At 41.0% G+C, this 16,221-nt stretch overlaps 1 protein-coding gene across 3 annotated transcripts in view; it reads left to right on the forward strand.

Moving 5' to 3' along the window:
* The first annotated feature begins 258 nt into the window (after window positions 1-258).
* Window positions 259-16,221, forward strand: part of EFR3A (EFR3 homolog A) — a 69,789-nt gene continuing 53,826 nt past the window's right edge. For all 3 annotated transcript variants that reach the window (XR_015715804.1, XM_087825494.1, XM_087825495.1), the window contains exon 1: window positions 259-336. Coding sequence is in view for 2 of the 3 variants with exons in the window: in XM_087825494.1 (XP_087681620.1) it covers window positions 327-336 (10 nt within the window). In the remaining variant the exon portion in view is untranslated. The remainder of the gene's footprint in view (window positions 337-16,221) is intronic.

Genomic DNA, 16,221 nt, shown 5'->3' on the forward strand with positions numbered 1-16,221 from the left:
GCGCGCCGCCCGCCCCAGGCCCGGAGACTATCGCTGGTGGGCGGAGCTCGCCGACGGGAGGGGGCGGGGCCTGGGCCGGGGCGCCGGCGACGTGCTGACGTCAGGTCGTGCGGACGCCCTAGGCGTCGCCCGGCGCGGAGCGGGGCCGGCCCTGGCAGCCGTCGGCCGCTGAGTAGCGTGAGCCGCGGGGTCCGCGTCGGTTCCCGGCGCCCTTCGTCCTCTGCCTCATCCCGGCGCCGGCGGTCATGGTGCGGTGAGCACGCCCTGCGCGGCCCCGCTGAGCCTCGGAGCGGCGGCGAGCGCGGCGAGCGCGCCTCGGGGTCACCATGCCTACCCGTGAGTGGCCCGCGGGGGGCGGGGGGCGGGCGGCCGGGGGCGCTGAGAGGCTGCGGCCCGCTGGGCGCGCCGTCGGGGGGCCCGGGAAGCGGGCGGGGCTGCGAGGGCCGGTGAGGCGACCGGGCCGGTTAGTTTCGCTTCGGCTTAGTCTCCCCGGGGAGGTGGCGGGGCGGGGGAGGGCGAGGGCGGCGAGAGCCCGTTGCACAGACGGGAAACTGAGGCCGAGCGTTAGTCACCCAGCTAAGCAGGCTGCTAAGTGGCAGAGTTCCTAGTGACCTAGACCTCGGGGACTTCGAAGCCTGAGCTCTTTCCCCGGCCCTCTCCGGTTCAAAGTGGGACTTTATGAAAAAGTGAAAGTTCCTGCGGCCCCGTCGCATTCGCCTTCTCACTGCGTCGGGGGCCAGGCGTCGCCCGCCGGGGGCACCGGCCCGGGGCCCCGGTCCTTCCCCGCCGCGTCCCGAGCCCTCGCCACGGGTCCGGGTGGTCGAAGGAGGAGTTCTTTTGGGACCTTGTTGGGGTTGGATGCCCAGGGTGGCTGTTGGACCGCCGGCCTCAGACTCACCTGGCAGGTCATTAACAACGTCGGTTGAGGGCTCCTCACTGGACAAGGTTCTGGAGCCTGGGTCCCGGAATCTGCGTGTGTAATATGTGCCCTGCCTGAGGGACCCTCAGGTTTGCAAATCACCGTTGGAGGCATTTTGGGCAACACTACAAGTGACCCCACTTCAAGGGGACTCAGAGAATCGCAGTGTGACTTGAAACTCACTGGCCCTTATGGATCCGCCCCGATCTTGAATGGAGAGAAAGAATGTAATTGATTTGATAATTTTTTTTCAAGAAGGGCTCATTTAGGTCAGTGCTCTGTACTGTAGACCCTTTACATACCGCCAGTGTGTGCCTAATTCGCGCTTGTTTCTTAGGATTCATAGCTCCTAAATGCCCTTATTTTGGTAGACATGGGACGCTGGATTCCAGGTCAGCCTCAGATGTGTGATTTGTCTCGTGGTGGGTAAAGAGGAATTATTTCCTGATACTTGAAAGTTTTATGTAGTGTGGCAAATCTCTAAATACTCTTGACAAAGATTACTTTTAACTCTTCATGTATGTGTGGCTAAGGTGGATTTTGTTTTCTTAGTACAGTGTGTGTTCTTACCTCTTATTCTTGGATTTTGTATCCAATAAATATGTCAGCAATTTATATTTTTATTCCTGTGGATTGGAGGATTATCATCATCGCGTCATCATTCTTGTCAATTTATTATTTCTAAATTCACGTTGATCTTTTTCAGTGAACATTTGAGATTAGCACTGTTCTAACCTTTTTCTGAGAAAGCAAGCCTAAGAGGGTAAACACTTGCTCTTGAAAGTTAAGGCTTCAAGTGGAATTTATTGGTAAAATGGCAATATAAGAATCCTATGAAATTAAACGCACTGTCAGTTACGTTCTAAGGTTATGCAGCTTTATAGAGTGGATATAGAAAACTTGTTTCTTTTAAAATGTATGATTTGCCATGCAAAATGACATAAAGATGAGCCATGCTGTACTTCGTATAGTTAGGAATGCAGATTTCATGACATGACTGGAAGGCAAGAAAAATGTTTTTCATGTATCATTATTGTTAATACTTATTATGGTGCGGTTTCTGTAATTGCATAGAAGTGTGGTACCAATTGCTGTTACCCCTGTGAAGTCAGTAATGTTCATTTTACCATTTTTCTTCTTTTTGTTGCCAGAGCTCCAAAATTTCTGGGATAGTGCAGTGGAAAGTAGTACTTGAAGAAATTCTGTGTGTAGACTAAATTTGCAGCATGTTAAGGCAAAGATAGCAAAATTATTACTTTCTTTAGGGATGTTTTTAGGAAGAAAACCCTCTCCAAAGCTAACCATTTTTTTTTTTTAAATGTCAAATGAGTTAAGAGACTCACAAACCTAACCAGTTAATCCTTAAGGGTTTAGTGAAATAAAGGTAGTAAAGTGCAAGTGTTGGAGGTGATTACTAGGGTCTCTCACTTCTGAAAGTGACCCTTGCTCCAAGTGAGAGAATTATTCTACTATTGCTCTTTTGTTACTTATTTGGAATATTGATACTCCTAGTGATAAGTAGAATCCAAGGGAGCATGGAATACCCTTGATGGGTAAGCAGTTGCATATCTTATGAACGTTAACAGTAGCTTAATTGGAGGTAGTTTGGAGAGCTATAGACTCTTTTTCAGAAAGCAACTCCCTGGAACGATGTCTGACAGGAAGCTGCTCTGACACAAGAACAATTCTGTGGTCCTGTCGCTTATAGTCACACAGTGTTTTCAGTAATCACTAAGCACAGATTTCAAGACTTTTACTAAATGACAGGTTTCTCAAACCTGTCATTTGACACATCATTTCTCTAAAACCCTTTATTTCATCTTCTTCCCTTCAAAGGATCATTAAGAAACATTTTGATCTTAAAGATTTTCAAAGTCTGAATCAGAATTTGGAAGAAATGTTAAAGCTTATTAATCCATTCATTTTATTTTATTTTGCATATCAGGGACTGAGCCTCAATAAGTTTCAGTAACTTGACTAAAGTCACATGTGCAGTAGAATCAGGACTTGAACACAAGCCTGGGTCCTGTAACCCCTAACCGCAGGAGCACAGATTGCTGACAGTTGAGCCTTGTGTGTTTGTTCATCACCTCTCCCCTCCCGCCTTCTCTTCCCCTCCCACCTAGTCCCTATGTATGCTGCCAGTTATAGCTGAAGAATTTTCTTTCTCACAGTGACCTTTGGCTTGACACTGTTTTGGGTACTATCAGATCTCATTTTTTAATCTGTCCCCACTTAATGGGGACATAGGGCTGCATTTATGATGATGTAGATGGTGGGAGATAAGGCTGGAGATGGAGATAGGAGCCAGAATTTGAAGGAACTTACAGACTGTACGGTTAACTTGACTAGAGTTGTGTTTATGTTGTCACAATCACAGTGTGTCTATTTTATAGGCATACTAGCAGTTTCCTACTTACTCTGTATAAAAAACTTAAGATTTGCTATTGAATTAATTATTGAGCACTGATTGTGTGCCAGGCAGTAAGTATGCTTTGTGCTTTACATGAATTATCCTTTTAAAATTATCTCTCACTTTGAGAGAGGCCCTATTTGACCTAGTATAGAAATGGAGAGATTGAATTTCAGGGAAGTAAAGTGATGTGTCTAATGACATTGGTAGAGCTGGGATTGGAACTAGATGGGTCTGACTTTAAAGTCTCACATCTTTTTTTCCATATTCACTGCTTTGAGCCAGGTAGGAGCTGCATCTGCAGTCGTCAGATACTATCAGTTTCTTTTAACACTGTCACTTTTGCTTAGCACTGTGCCTAATTATATAATAGGTGCTTGGTAAATGTTGAATAGATGATTGATTGAATCTTAACTAGAGTCAGAGAAGTTATTCTTTGGATACCAAAACCTGAAATAGCCTTTTTCCCCCCTGTAAAAACAGTGTTAGGAAATTTTTATAATTTAGGATTAGGTTCTTAGCAGATATGCCTGTTAACATTTGCAAGGCTGAGACAAGAATACACACGGAGGCCTGCAAATCATAATATAAATCAAGGTTTCTCAATCTTTGCCCTGTGGATGTCTTGAACCGGATCCTTTTTCGTTTAGGAGGTAGGGGCCTGTCCTCTGCATTGTAGGATGTTTAACAGCATCTCTGGCCTCTACCCCCTGGAAGGTAGTAGTAATCCTTCCTGTCCCCCAAAGTTGTGACAGTCAGACATATCTCCAGACATTGCCAGATGTTCCCTGGGGTGCAAAATTGTCCATCGATTGAGAACCGCTGGTCTGAATATTTAAATGTTATAGATGAAGCTGTACCCACAGCCTGGCCTGCTCTCCCACCCAGGGTCCCTGCAGCCTGCTCCCCAGAGATTGCTTTCTCAACCTGGAGGCCCAGGGAGCCTGCAGGCCTAATTCAGTCAGCAGTGATCTGTTGGGGGGGGGGGGGAGGAGAGAGAGAGAAAGAAAGTAAGATCAATGTGAGAGAGACACATCACTTGATTGCCCCTCCCGCGCGGCCAACCGTGGACGGGAAGTGAACCCACAACCCAGGGACGTGCCCTTGACTGGGAATCCTGCCTGGGACCCTTTAGTGCTCTTAAGGCCAACACCAGCCAAGGCCATACTCCATTTTTATATGTCAGTTACCCACTCCTCTGGAAGAGCCCCGGTGCAGGAAGTGAGTACCTCTTTGTCCTGTAGGGACAGCAGAAAGGTTTTATTGATATCGAAGGAAACCAGTCCCTGACGTTCTCAGAAATGGAGAGGAGGCACAGGACCTCCCAGTGGGCCCCACCGCTCTGAGGAGGAAAGGGTTGTAGAGCAGTAGGTAAGTCCTGAGCTGCCTCTAAGTTACAGATTCCTACATATTTTTGCAGAATGAGCCCTGCTGAGAATCTGATGCAAGCCATGATTCTTCCCCAGAAAAAGTCAGATTTCCACAGGAAGTTCTGCACAGAATTTCAAGAGATCCGAAGGCACACTGAAATGTATCCCCTGGAAAAATAGAGGTCACCTGGGTGACAGTTGTTCTTTGACCAAAGCATTGTGATTCAGGTTGTGGAAGAGTGTCACCCTTTGCCAAATATATCATGCCATTCTTAATATGTCTTGCTGCTGCTTTTAAATCCCCCCCTAATTTTTGACATGCCTTTCATTGTTGTTTTCTTCCGTCTCTGCTAGCCTATGAAATCTTGGAATTTTAATGTAGATGAGTATTCAGTAAGGCTTTTCTACAATCATTGTCTATAAAGAGAGTTAATTTAAGAATCTTAGAGTCACCAGAGAAGGAACTTAGGAAAGGGAAAAATGAAATTGAATTTAATTTTGTAGCTAAAAAGAAATTTATATCAGTCATTAAGAGGAAGGTGAAACCAAGTGGGTTCAGTGTGCCCTTCAGCAGGGTAATGGTGTAGTGCTTGAACCCAGTCATCTGTACACTGGGGCGGGGGAAATGGTTCAGTTTTACTAACAATGAAACACTGATTAAAAGCTGAAATCATTTTTGGTTGTTAGATTCCTGAAAACATTTTTTAAACAACAACAGGCAAAGGCAGTGAGATGCTTTAGAAAAGGCAGAAGTTTAAATTGGTGCAGCTTGCCTGGCCGGGCGTGGCTCTGCGGTGGAGCGTTGACCTGGGATCCAGACGATCAGGGTTCGATTCCTGGTCAGGGCACATGCCCCGGCTGCGGGCTCGATCAATGACTCTCTCATCATTGATGTTTCTATCTCTGTCTCTCCCTCTCCTTTCCTCTCTCTGAAATCAATAAGGATATATTAAAAAATAAAAATAAATAAATAAATTGGTGCAACTTTTTTGGAAAGTAATTTGGCAGTATTTTATCAGGTTCCCTGGGGATGATTCTACTCATTGACCCAGGAATTTCCCTTTGGGACTCTATCTTTTAGAAAACATAGACTACACCAAGATTTCTGCACTGAGTTGTGTAGCACAGTAATATTTATAAAGTAGTGGAAACCCAGACAACTCAGTACCCAGTCATGGGGATGCACATGTTGAATATAGAGCACTGTGAAACAAAATACCATGGAGCCATTCAGAATTATACAGGTGAGGGTGCTGGGGCCGTGGTTGTTCTTACTTCCTTTTCTGTCATTTGTGTTTTCCAGATTTTCTATAGTTAGCATGTATTCTACAACCACATGCTTAAGATTTCTTACAGCTTTAACATAATTTTTTTCAGAGTTTTTATAATTCTTCCTGAAATGAGACATTAACCTATTACCCTTAACTGGTTCTTTGTTTATCCCATGGAAAAGAATTTTGAGTAACTGATCAAACAGCCCGGACCATATATGTGTGGCTTAAGAGAGCAGTGCATTTGCTGTCTGAGCTATGGCTGTCTTGCTGGCATGCCAGGAATTGCAAAATTCTGTGAATGACTGAGCGATGGATGGTGAATTATATTGTTCCTGAATAGGAAGTAAAATAATGGTTTTTTTCCCCGTATCACTGAACGGAGGAAGAAATAATTTCTGATTATTTCTGATTATTATTTCATGAAACCTTGAAAGGCTGAGATGAATCGTTATGTGTGGGGGCTGATGTTGGAAATTTCTTTCTCTTTTTCTCTCTTTTTTGACGGAGGGGGGGAATCGTGTGCTGTAAGATGAATACAGTTCTGAAGAAGCATGATCACAAAGTGAATGTTAGCAGTTCCTCCTGTGATTAACATGTCAAACTTGTCACAATTCTTCTCATTTGTGGTTGCTGCTTCATTCAGTTCCTGAAATGAGCCAGCTCCCACTTAGGCTCGGAAGCAAACAGGAGCTGCTATTATCTTTACGCTTTTTAGGTAGGCTGTCTTACCCTTCCTTCTGCATTTTTATTAACTGCTCACTCACTTTTAAGTATTATTAAATAGCAGAATTCTAATTTTTATTAAAGAAGGAATCACTACTCAGGTTTTTTTTGTTGTACCTCTGAATCAAGAGTTTGCTGTACTCTAAAGTCAGGCATTAAACCTTCTGCTCTGTAGTCTTCAACAGGCCTTCTCCCCTCCTGAATGCCACTAATTTTTGTTGTTGTTTTCAGCTGGTGAGTTACTCACTGTGCCTTTTTCTTTTCGTTACCTGAACTCTGGGGTGTTTCTGCTACAGTAGTTTTCCTGGATAATGCTAAGTGTTCTTCACACCCCTGCTATTTAATTGGCTTTTTCAACACTGTCTTGGCAGTTTGCTACAAAGTTCTCTGTGCTGTGGTTGCACTTAACTTTAAGTGGATCTCACTCCTGCTGGGCAGAGAAAATGAAATATAAAGTGTTCAAGTTTGCCATTGTCAATTCCTCGGGTCATGTAAGCTTTGCTAAAGGAGCTTTGCCAGCTGAAGGACTGGACTGGAGGTGGAAAGGAGTGGCTCATTTGTGACATCTGACTTCTGATTTATGAGCTTAGTTATAAGTAATTTTACTAGCTATTTGATTCATTAAATGAAAAATGATGATGTCTTTTGGGAATATTTAGGTGCAGTAGAGTTTATGTAATTGTGTTTTAGTGGAAGTTCTTTATGGACATGTTATTAGAATCAGCATATCAGGACAAGATAGTTGCTTCTTGGACTGTTGTGTCTGCTGCATCTGGTTCCAGAAGGGCATCTGCAGGGAGGAGGGCACTCCAAGTAAATGCAGAATAGCTGGGATTTGGGGTCTAAGTCCCTAAGGATTCCTCCCATTCTGTTAGCTGGCTGGACAGTGAACATCCAGAGGTCCACTTTCTTCTTCAGTTCACAGCCCAGATTAGAGAGAGGCTTAAGTGACTTGTCTGTCCATGCTTATCTTACTGTACCAGCTTCATGAAATGGAACAGTTCAGGTCCACGAGTGATGGAGGAAACATGGATGTCTGCCTCAGGTCAGTTCTCTTACAAGAGCTCCATTTCCTGACATAGGCTTCTCGTTGTGGTTGCTGAGGATTCCATGTTGTTCTCAATCTACATCTCAGGATGACACAAGCGAATCTGGAATTACCTTTAGAGCCAGAGTTTTCAAAATGTCTTCCATGGAAGCACAGTTGGGATTTTGTGGGGAGAGGATGCTGAAGAGACCAAGAAGGTGGGCCTTTCTGACCCCTCTTCAGTTGGAAGCTCTGTTTTTATCTGTTTTATTGGTAGGATTCTGCATTCGATTTCAGTTGGGAAATAATGTTGGCTACTTATAAAAAGTCTGAAATTTATAGTCTTAGACACTAGAATATACCCTCTGACAACATAAGATGCTTTAGAATCAAAAGCTTAGGAACCTAGATGCAAAAACCAGAGCCATTTAGCTGATGGTGTTTCACCTGCTTTGTTCTGTTGATCTCCAGGAATGGAGCTGTATAATCTCTTTGTAGTCATTTCAGTCATAGGCACTGTCAATATGCTCTCGGAGCTACAAATGTTCTCGTTCAGCTTTTCCTGTTAGATTTCTCTTAGGGATTGACTCATTCAGCAAATATTTTAGTGCCTGCCTGTGCAAGGCACTGCTGGGTGGGGAATAAAGGTAAATAAAGCAATCCCTAGCTTTGAAAAGTTTATTTAATTTATAGAACCTTGTATAGATGGCTACCACAAAGAGAAAGAAATGGCAGGCACCCTCAGAAGGATGTTGTGGAGTTCAGAGGAGAGACTGCAAGGGGAAGATGAGTGGAAGATGACATCATAAAGCTGAGTGATCTCAAATATATTAATTGATTGGAAATCATGATCATTGGAGAAGTGTGGATTTGGAGAAAATGTTGGAGGTGAGTCATGAGGTGGAAATAACCAGCAGCCAGTTGGTGCTGTGGAAGGTGAGACTTTTTACATATGGTAAATTTGTCTTTTAATCAACACATACTCATTCATACTGTGTCAGTTACGCCAGACACTGAGGACCCAGCAGTATCCTCATACTGGACGTAATAGGTATCATCATGGACATCGTACCTGTTCTCATGAAGCTTAGTCTGCTGGGGAGGACAGTTGCTGAGCTTATAATTACACTAACAAGACCGAGCTTTCTGAGCGCCTGTACCTGTTTTCTTTGCCACTGTATGTGTAGCTTTTGATACAGTACTTGGTCCATGGTACACAGTGAGTGTGCATTTGTAAAGTGACTCATTACTAAAAGAGTGACACGGGTTGCTATGGAAAAACATGAGAGGTTAGAGGGAGAGCAGTTACAGTAGCCTGAGTGGTGGGCTTTGGACTTGGATGGTGGCAGTGGGATGGATTGTAGCTGAGACTGAATGCTGTTGAGGAAGTACAGCTGATGGGATTAATTGGATGAGTGGCTGAGGGAGAAGGCAGAGTCAGTACTCACTCCCAGGTTTCACGTTTGATCATTTGAGCGAACTGCTTTGGTTTGATACAGGAACTTCTGGAGGAAGAGCAGTTTGGGGAAATTGAGATGGAAGGTGAGTCCATTCTAGGGTATGATAAGTGTGTAGTGCCTTAAGGACACTCAGGGTACATTTTTAAGAATAACAATGGGTGGAAGAAGTAAAAGGATAGCTTGCAAAGAGAGTAAAGAGGCTTAGGACAGATTCCAGAAGAACATATCCATTTAGGACTGAACAGGCAGAGGAACCAAAGAAGGAGCCGGAGGGGCATTATTAAAACCAACACCACTGCAATAGATGCTCGCATGGCAAGAACTTCGTGAGGTTCAAGTGGCAGTCCATTTATTACAGAAGTATTTGAAACATTCCAGTACGAAAGTAAAAGAAAAAATAAGCTTGACAGTCTTAATATTTGATGCTATGTCAATGGTAATTTACAAAGTATTAGGAAAAAATTTTATTTTAAAACTTTGGCACTTTAAGATGATCATGTGTCTTAACCATAGTGTGTACTTACTGCCCTGTACTCATGTCCTTAACTATCTTGTCACTTCTCCCTAGCGGGAGGAAGAGATTGTCAAGTGATACTTGGTTGAGAGCATTCCTGTAGACTGTTCTATAACTCCCGGGTAACATGCTGAATCATGCAGTTTGCAGGTAAAAACTAGGATGGCTTCCCATATGTAATCTAAAATACAGAACTGAACTATTAGTAACTTGTGCCATTGCTGTCTCTTTAAGTCTCATAATTATGTGTATCTCTGAAAGAACTCAATGATTTTCTGGTGCTAGATAAAATGCTTATGTAAACGTGCTGAGGAACTGCTTTATTTTAAACAAAGAAGTGAGGGATATTTGGGGACTTGACCTGTCATCTGAGAGCATCAGTTAGTTCTTTGAGTTTTCTTCCTTTACACAGCTCAGTGTCCCCCCCCCTCCACCCCCCAACCCATTGGTTTGTGTGTACTGACTCAGTGTAATGCAGTAAACAGGCTCTAGGTTGTCTTTTCAGCAACACAGAAATATTGCTGCTCTTTTTGTTGCCATCCTGATAGGTTCCAGTGACATGCTGGTTAAGGGCTGAACAACTTTAAAACTCTGTGTTCAGTGGTTCCAAGGACATTAGGGAAGGGTGAGTATGATGAAGTTGGGTTAAGCTGTTGAGTTTTTGCAGTTTTAGATTAACTTTTTAATCTAAAATTGCACTGCTAGCAATTTGAGTGTTTGCATAAGAGTGAGGTACTTTTTAAATCAGTCCTTTAAAATTTTCAAGAGTAAGTAAGTTTTTTATAGTTGCTGTAATAAAATGAATGCTACAAATTTATACAGAGCTTCAGGTTGCTTGTGTGTAATCCTGCAGAAAGTTGCTGTTTGTTTTTTTTTTCTTTTTCTTCCATGCGTTAGTAGTAAGTCTTAACTTTGAACTGGAGGAAAATTTAGTAATACATTGAAATCTTAGGGTAGCGTCACATTTTGGCTTATGATTAATTTAAGAATATTGATTAGAAAAGATTAGATTGCCTTTCTAGACTTTTGAGTAACATAAAAATCAGTTGTGCATATTGACTGTGATCAGTGTGTGTGAGTGTGTTTGTGTGTGTGTGTATTAAATTAAAAGAATACTTGAAAATTTCAAGAAGTTTTGGGCTCTTGGCTTTGTGTTACCAAAGTCTCGTGTGGAATGAGTACAAAATGTGTAGAGTTTCTCAGCTTTATTTGGAGGTTCGGTGAGACTGTATTCAACTTTGAACCTTGAAGGTTTAAATTAGAAGTTTAATATTTTTAAAATTAAGCCTTTTACTTAGCTAGGCTTATTCAACAAATGCTAGGTTATATTTTGCTATCTTCAAACTTTGAATAGAGAAGTAACTTAAAAATATGCATTCTGTTTAGATACATAATTAGAGTGCTACCTGCCTTTTCCTTTACTGTTTGATCAGGAAACTTAATCATCTCAATTCAAATGAAAATCGTTAACATATGGCATAGACACTGTGGGTGTTGTGAAATCTATAAGAAGAATCAGTGCTGTTGGTATATTAAATGTATTTGTTCTAAAAATAATTTTGGAAGTCACAAACACCCCCACAGACTTAACACTTTTGTTACTCTCTGACTAATGAGGAAATAAATTTTTTGAAACTTAAGTATTTGAGGAATTTTAAATATATTTTGAATTTTGCCTGAAATAACTCATATCCAACTTGTGAAATATTCAGAGGATTTTTTTTAAATTTTAATTTATTTATTTTTAATTTTGAAATCATTATCAGTTAACAGGAAGTTGCAAAAAAAAGTTTCAAGGTAGGCCCCATGTCTTCATTCTGTTTACCCCAGTAGTAATACCTTGTATAACTGTAGTGCAGTATCAGCAGACAGTTGACATTGTGACTATCCACAGAGCTTATTCAGATTTCATCAGCTTTATGTTGCTCACATACTTAAAAAAAAAATTATACATGGAAAGAATGTGATTCCTCTTATAATTCTTAATAGTGCTACTGACATTATCATAAAAGACATGGTTAATATTCTATATATTAAATTTAAAAAGGGAATCACATACTATTTCAGTTTTCATTTCTGCTTCATCTACTTACCTCTAGAGGTTGGGACACAGGCATACTCCCTCCAAGACTGCACCTGAGCACATCTGAAGAAGTCCGGGCACGCAGGGTCCGGGATGTGGTCCTAGAAGTAGGGGTGAACCACATGCTCCATCCTAATATTGGTGGGGACGAGGTAGGAGCACTTTTCTGTCCTGGTTGCAGCTCTGGTTTCTGCGTCATCCACTAGATCGTTTCTTACTTGTTTTGCAAACTAAACCAACGGCAGATGAAATGAATAGAGAATTATTATTTTCTGATTTTAATATTTGTGGCAGTTGTTTTCATATGATGATTCCAAAAGGTTTTTCGCATGCAATCTCTCAGGAATATATTTTCTAAAGGATAGATTATTCTACATTTTATTGCTCTTGTCCTTGGGTAATTCTGAGTAATATTTACTTTTTTCAATTAAGTATGATATGTATAGTAAAGTCAAGTCTAGGTATAAAATCTATAAATAGACTTTGTAAGTAGGAGACTAATACACATTTTTGTATTAAAAATTGTAAGAGTGGGGAAAAAAACAGATTTTGAGTACAGACCAAACACTAGGTGACTGAATAAAGCTGTTTTTTTCTACAGACAGTAACTCAGAGTAGTTTCAAAAAGTGTTAACAGTTTTCGTCTGTTTTATGCGTATTGTAGAGCCAGGTATTGCAATACAGTGGGAAGACCATCGTTTAAAACAGAACCGGAGCTTTTATTCCTTTTATTGCCTCTGTTGTCCTTCTCTTTTCCATGAGGTTATGTGCCTGGGAATAAAGAACAAGCAGTGAAATTGAGAATGAAAGGAGGGGAGGTATAGAATTCCGCGTGGAAAGAACTGGGTAATAAGACACTCCTCTAATGGATTAAAATCCTTTTAAAAGGAACACTTTCCTGAAGATAAGACTATTTTGTTCCTGTTTCTTTGACCCCCTCCCATCTAATTAGTTACCAAACACTTTTTAAAAAAAGATTTTTTTTTTTTTATCTTCACCTAAGGATATTTTTTCCATTGCTTTTCAGAGAGAGGGAGACAGAGAGAGAGAGAAAAACATCAATGTGAGAGAGACACTTCAATTGGACATCAATTGATTGCCTCCCTCAGGTGCCCCTACTGAGCCAGGGATCGACCTTGCAACCAAGGTATATGCCCTTGACTGGGATCAAACCTGAGATCCTTCAGTCCCCTGGCTGATGCTCTAGCCACTGAGCCAGAACAACTAGGGCATCACAAAACCCTTTGGATGCTAAGTTTGTGCCACCTCCCCCTTCCTTCCTTCCTTCCTTCCTTCCTTCCTTCCTTCCTTCCTTCCTTCCTTCCTTCCTTCCTTCCTTCCTTCCTTCCTTCCTCCCTCCCTTCCTCCCTTCCTCCCTTCCTCCCTTCTTCCCTTCCTCCCTTCCTCCCTTCCTCCCTTCCTTCCTCCCTCCCTTTTTTCTAAGCTCTGGGTCATTAGAAAACGCATTTCGGCTTTTCCATGTGCCATCCTTTGTAGTGATTCCTGCGTTGTTCCCTCTGACTGTAATTGTCCTTCACTGTCCCCAGCTTATCCTTAGAGTTCACTCCACTCATTCCTCAGGGGAGCCCTCAGCTCAAGTCCCATTTCCCCCCTAAAACCTCTCTGCACTTGAGCCGGTGATGCTTTCTCTCCTCCCTGAACTGCTGTGGTCCATTTGACATTGGATATCCCTTGTCTTCAAACATTGTCCAAATATTATTTTAAAATTCAGTTTTTAAACCTTTGTCTTTTCAAATAGATAGCTCCTTTTTAATCCCCTATAGTTCTTAGCATAATGTATTAAAGTAAATGTGTTAAAGTACAGAACTAACACCCATAGTACAGGCTTTATATATAACACGTGTATGTATGTGGTATGTATGCATATTGATATCTTCAGTATTTGGTACTTGGGAGGGCTGTGTGTGAGTGGGACTGTAATATTATTAAATCCTTTTAATTGTATGACAAGAATGTGTTGTTCTGGAACTAATTTTATGAGTAACTTGACTTTTAATTTTAACCTTAAAGGGAATATATATGATGCAGACTCTTAAAGGGTTTTGGACCCCATAGAGCTAGAGTCTTAAAGTGATGAATTTTTAAAACCTAATAGAAAAAACAGTCTGTCTCTTTTTACCTTAATTACTGATGGCCTTCACCAGGCTTAAAAATAAGCCATTAATTGTTTAAAGCGACTCAGTTGACATTGTCATCTATACACCAGAGAAATCATATTGTTCTGGCATTTAGTTAGTGGATTATTTTGATTCTCATAGCACATATTAGAGCAGATTTTAAATTCATTTTATCAGTGAACTTTGGGTCTATATTCATTTAGTAAAGGAACGCTGTTTTTTGGAAGCATCTGCTATATGTCAGACGTGTACAACAGTGAATGAGATACAGGCCTTATGTGGAGTGACTTATGTTCTAGTGGTAGAAACAGGTATGTATATGAAAATGCAGTAAATTGTTACAGGTGCTGTGATAGAAATACATATATTTCTAAGGACTAAAACCCAGTAATCATAGCCATTCCTATTTAAAAGTATGAAATTTAGTGAGCCCTAAATATGCCAGCGAATTCCTAATACATTACAATTAAGAATTAATTGAGGTAATATAATTGGTATGTAGAAGGCATACATACTATTATTTCAACTACAGTGACAGTGTTAGTAAGTTTCTTTTGTTTTAGAGGGTAGTTTTATCTCAAGTGCCCAGTGGCATGGTGGTATTTAATAGAGACGTTAATAGATTAATAATAGTTTAATAATGGAGACAAAATTTCCAGTTAGATTTAAATTATCATTGAGTAATATAGTTAGTCAAAAGTATAAATAGCTTATTTTAAAAAGGGTCTTAATTAATTATCCAAACCCCCAGACTTACAGAGCCACATAGAAAAGCAAATGTCATCACAAACCAGAACTATGTGCTGGTGGACCAGCACTAAGAATTAAGCAGAATCCTTCCAGAACCCTTGTGTGCCCATGCACCTGATCCACACTGTAAGGATTTCTGTACTGCTCCTCAAGTCCTTCTATGAATAGGTTAGAATGGGTTAGAAATTAATTCTAAATCTCACCATCAAAAAGGGAGTGCTAGAGGTAGATGCATCTCACTTCTGTGTGAGCTGAGGACTAGGGGACATTGGTGAGTCCACATGAGAATGGTGTTAGGGGAGCTAGGAGAAGAACATGTCTTGGGTGCCTTTAAAGAAGAAATGGTTAACTTAGGAGTATGCAAATTTTACTAAAAAATATGTTACATATTTTTAAGTGACTTTACATTCCAGGCAATTTTTATATTAATTTAGAACTCTTAACCCTGAGTGGCAGATAGCAGGATTTTCCTGTTTATTGAACAGCTTGCCCCATGAGCCTAGCACTTTTGGGGGGTCATAATTTTTCTCTTTCCAACCCTGCCCCAGTTCCATTTTCTCAGAGTTTAGTTATGCCACATGAGACTTTGTGTTTCTGCTCCTAAGTGTATCATTAGCGGGGTTCTGAATTCCACATGCTGCAGGAGAGTAGTGGATCATCTTCCTTATATGCTGGAACTAAATTGAAAGAAAAATATGAAGGAAAATTTTGACAAATTTGACTACTTTAAAATAAAACATCTTTCCAAAAATAAAGGACCATAAACACTGTAAGAATATAAGATATAGACATAGATTGGGAGTGTAGAGGATTTACAACTTAATGTAAAAGTGAGGTCCGGACAATAAATGTTTTGGGGAATTGAGAAAAAATGAATGTTGATCAGCCTTGCCAGTTGCTTGAGGCTTTCAGTGATGTGCCTACTCCTTTTTCCTTTGGAAAAGAGAAAGTTGGGAAGAGGTTGGAAGGTGAGAAGTTTGTTGGAAAGGATCAGAAGCAGGCATGAGGAGGAATTAATGGAATGCTTTAAAGAAAACAGGTCTAAGTGCGTTTATTTTCTTATTTGAACTTTGTGAAAATCTACTTTCATTAAACTAGCAGTACAAATACTTTAATGGTATCTTGTTGAAGCTATTTGGCCCTGCTAGCAGAATTTGATATGGATATTATCAAGTTCTTGGTAGCTTTATATTTGATGTCAACAAGTTGGATAAGTTACATTACATTAGTGCCTGCTGCTAATTAATTACAAGTAAAGTGAACTCAGCACTTCCTGAACAGTAGGTGAAAGGATCTGGAAGCAGGAAGATCTGCTGGTAAACAGTCTCTGACAACATGAGAGACTATGTCCAGGTGCCTGCGGCCGACCTCGAAAAGCCTTATGAACTGACTTCGACCAGGGAGTCGACCACATTTTTATGCCTGAGTAGGTCCAATGATTTCATTGTAGTTCTTGTGACTCTTTCTCTTATTTAAAATAGCTGGTTGTTATTTCTTTTGTGATTACTATTGCCACAGTCCTTTTATCCTTACGTTATCTTCAACATGGT

Source organism: Miniopterus natalensis, chromosome 16, assembly GCF_054644295.1.
Source record: "Miniopterus natalensis isolate mMinNat1 chromosome 16, mMinNat1.hap1, whole genome shotgun sequence".
Classification (NCBI taxonomy): domain Eukaryota; kingdom Metazoa; phylum Chordata; class Mammalia; order Chiroptera; family Miniopteridae; genus Miniopterus; species Miniopterus natalensis.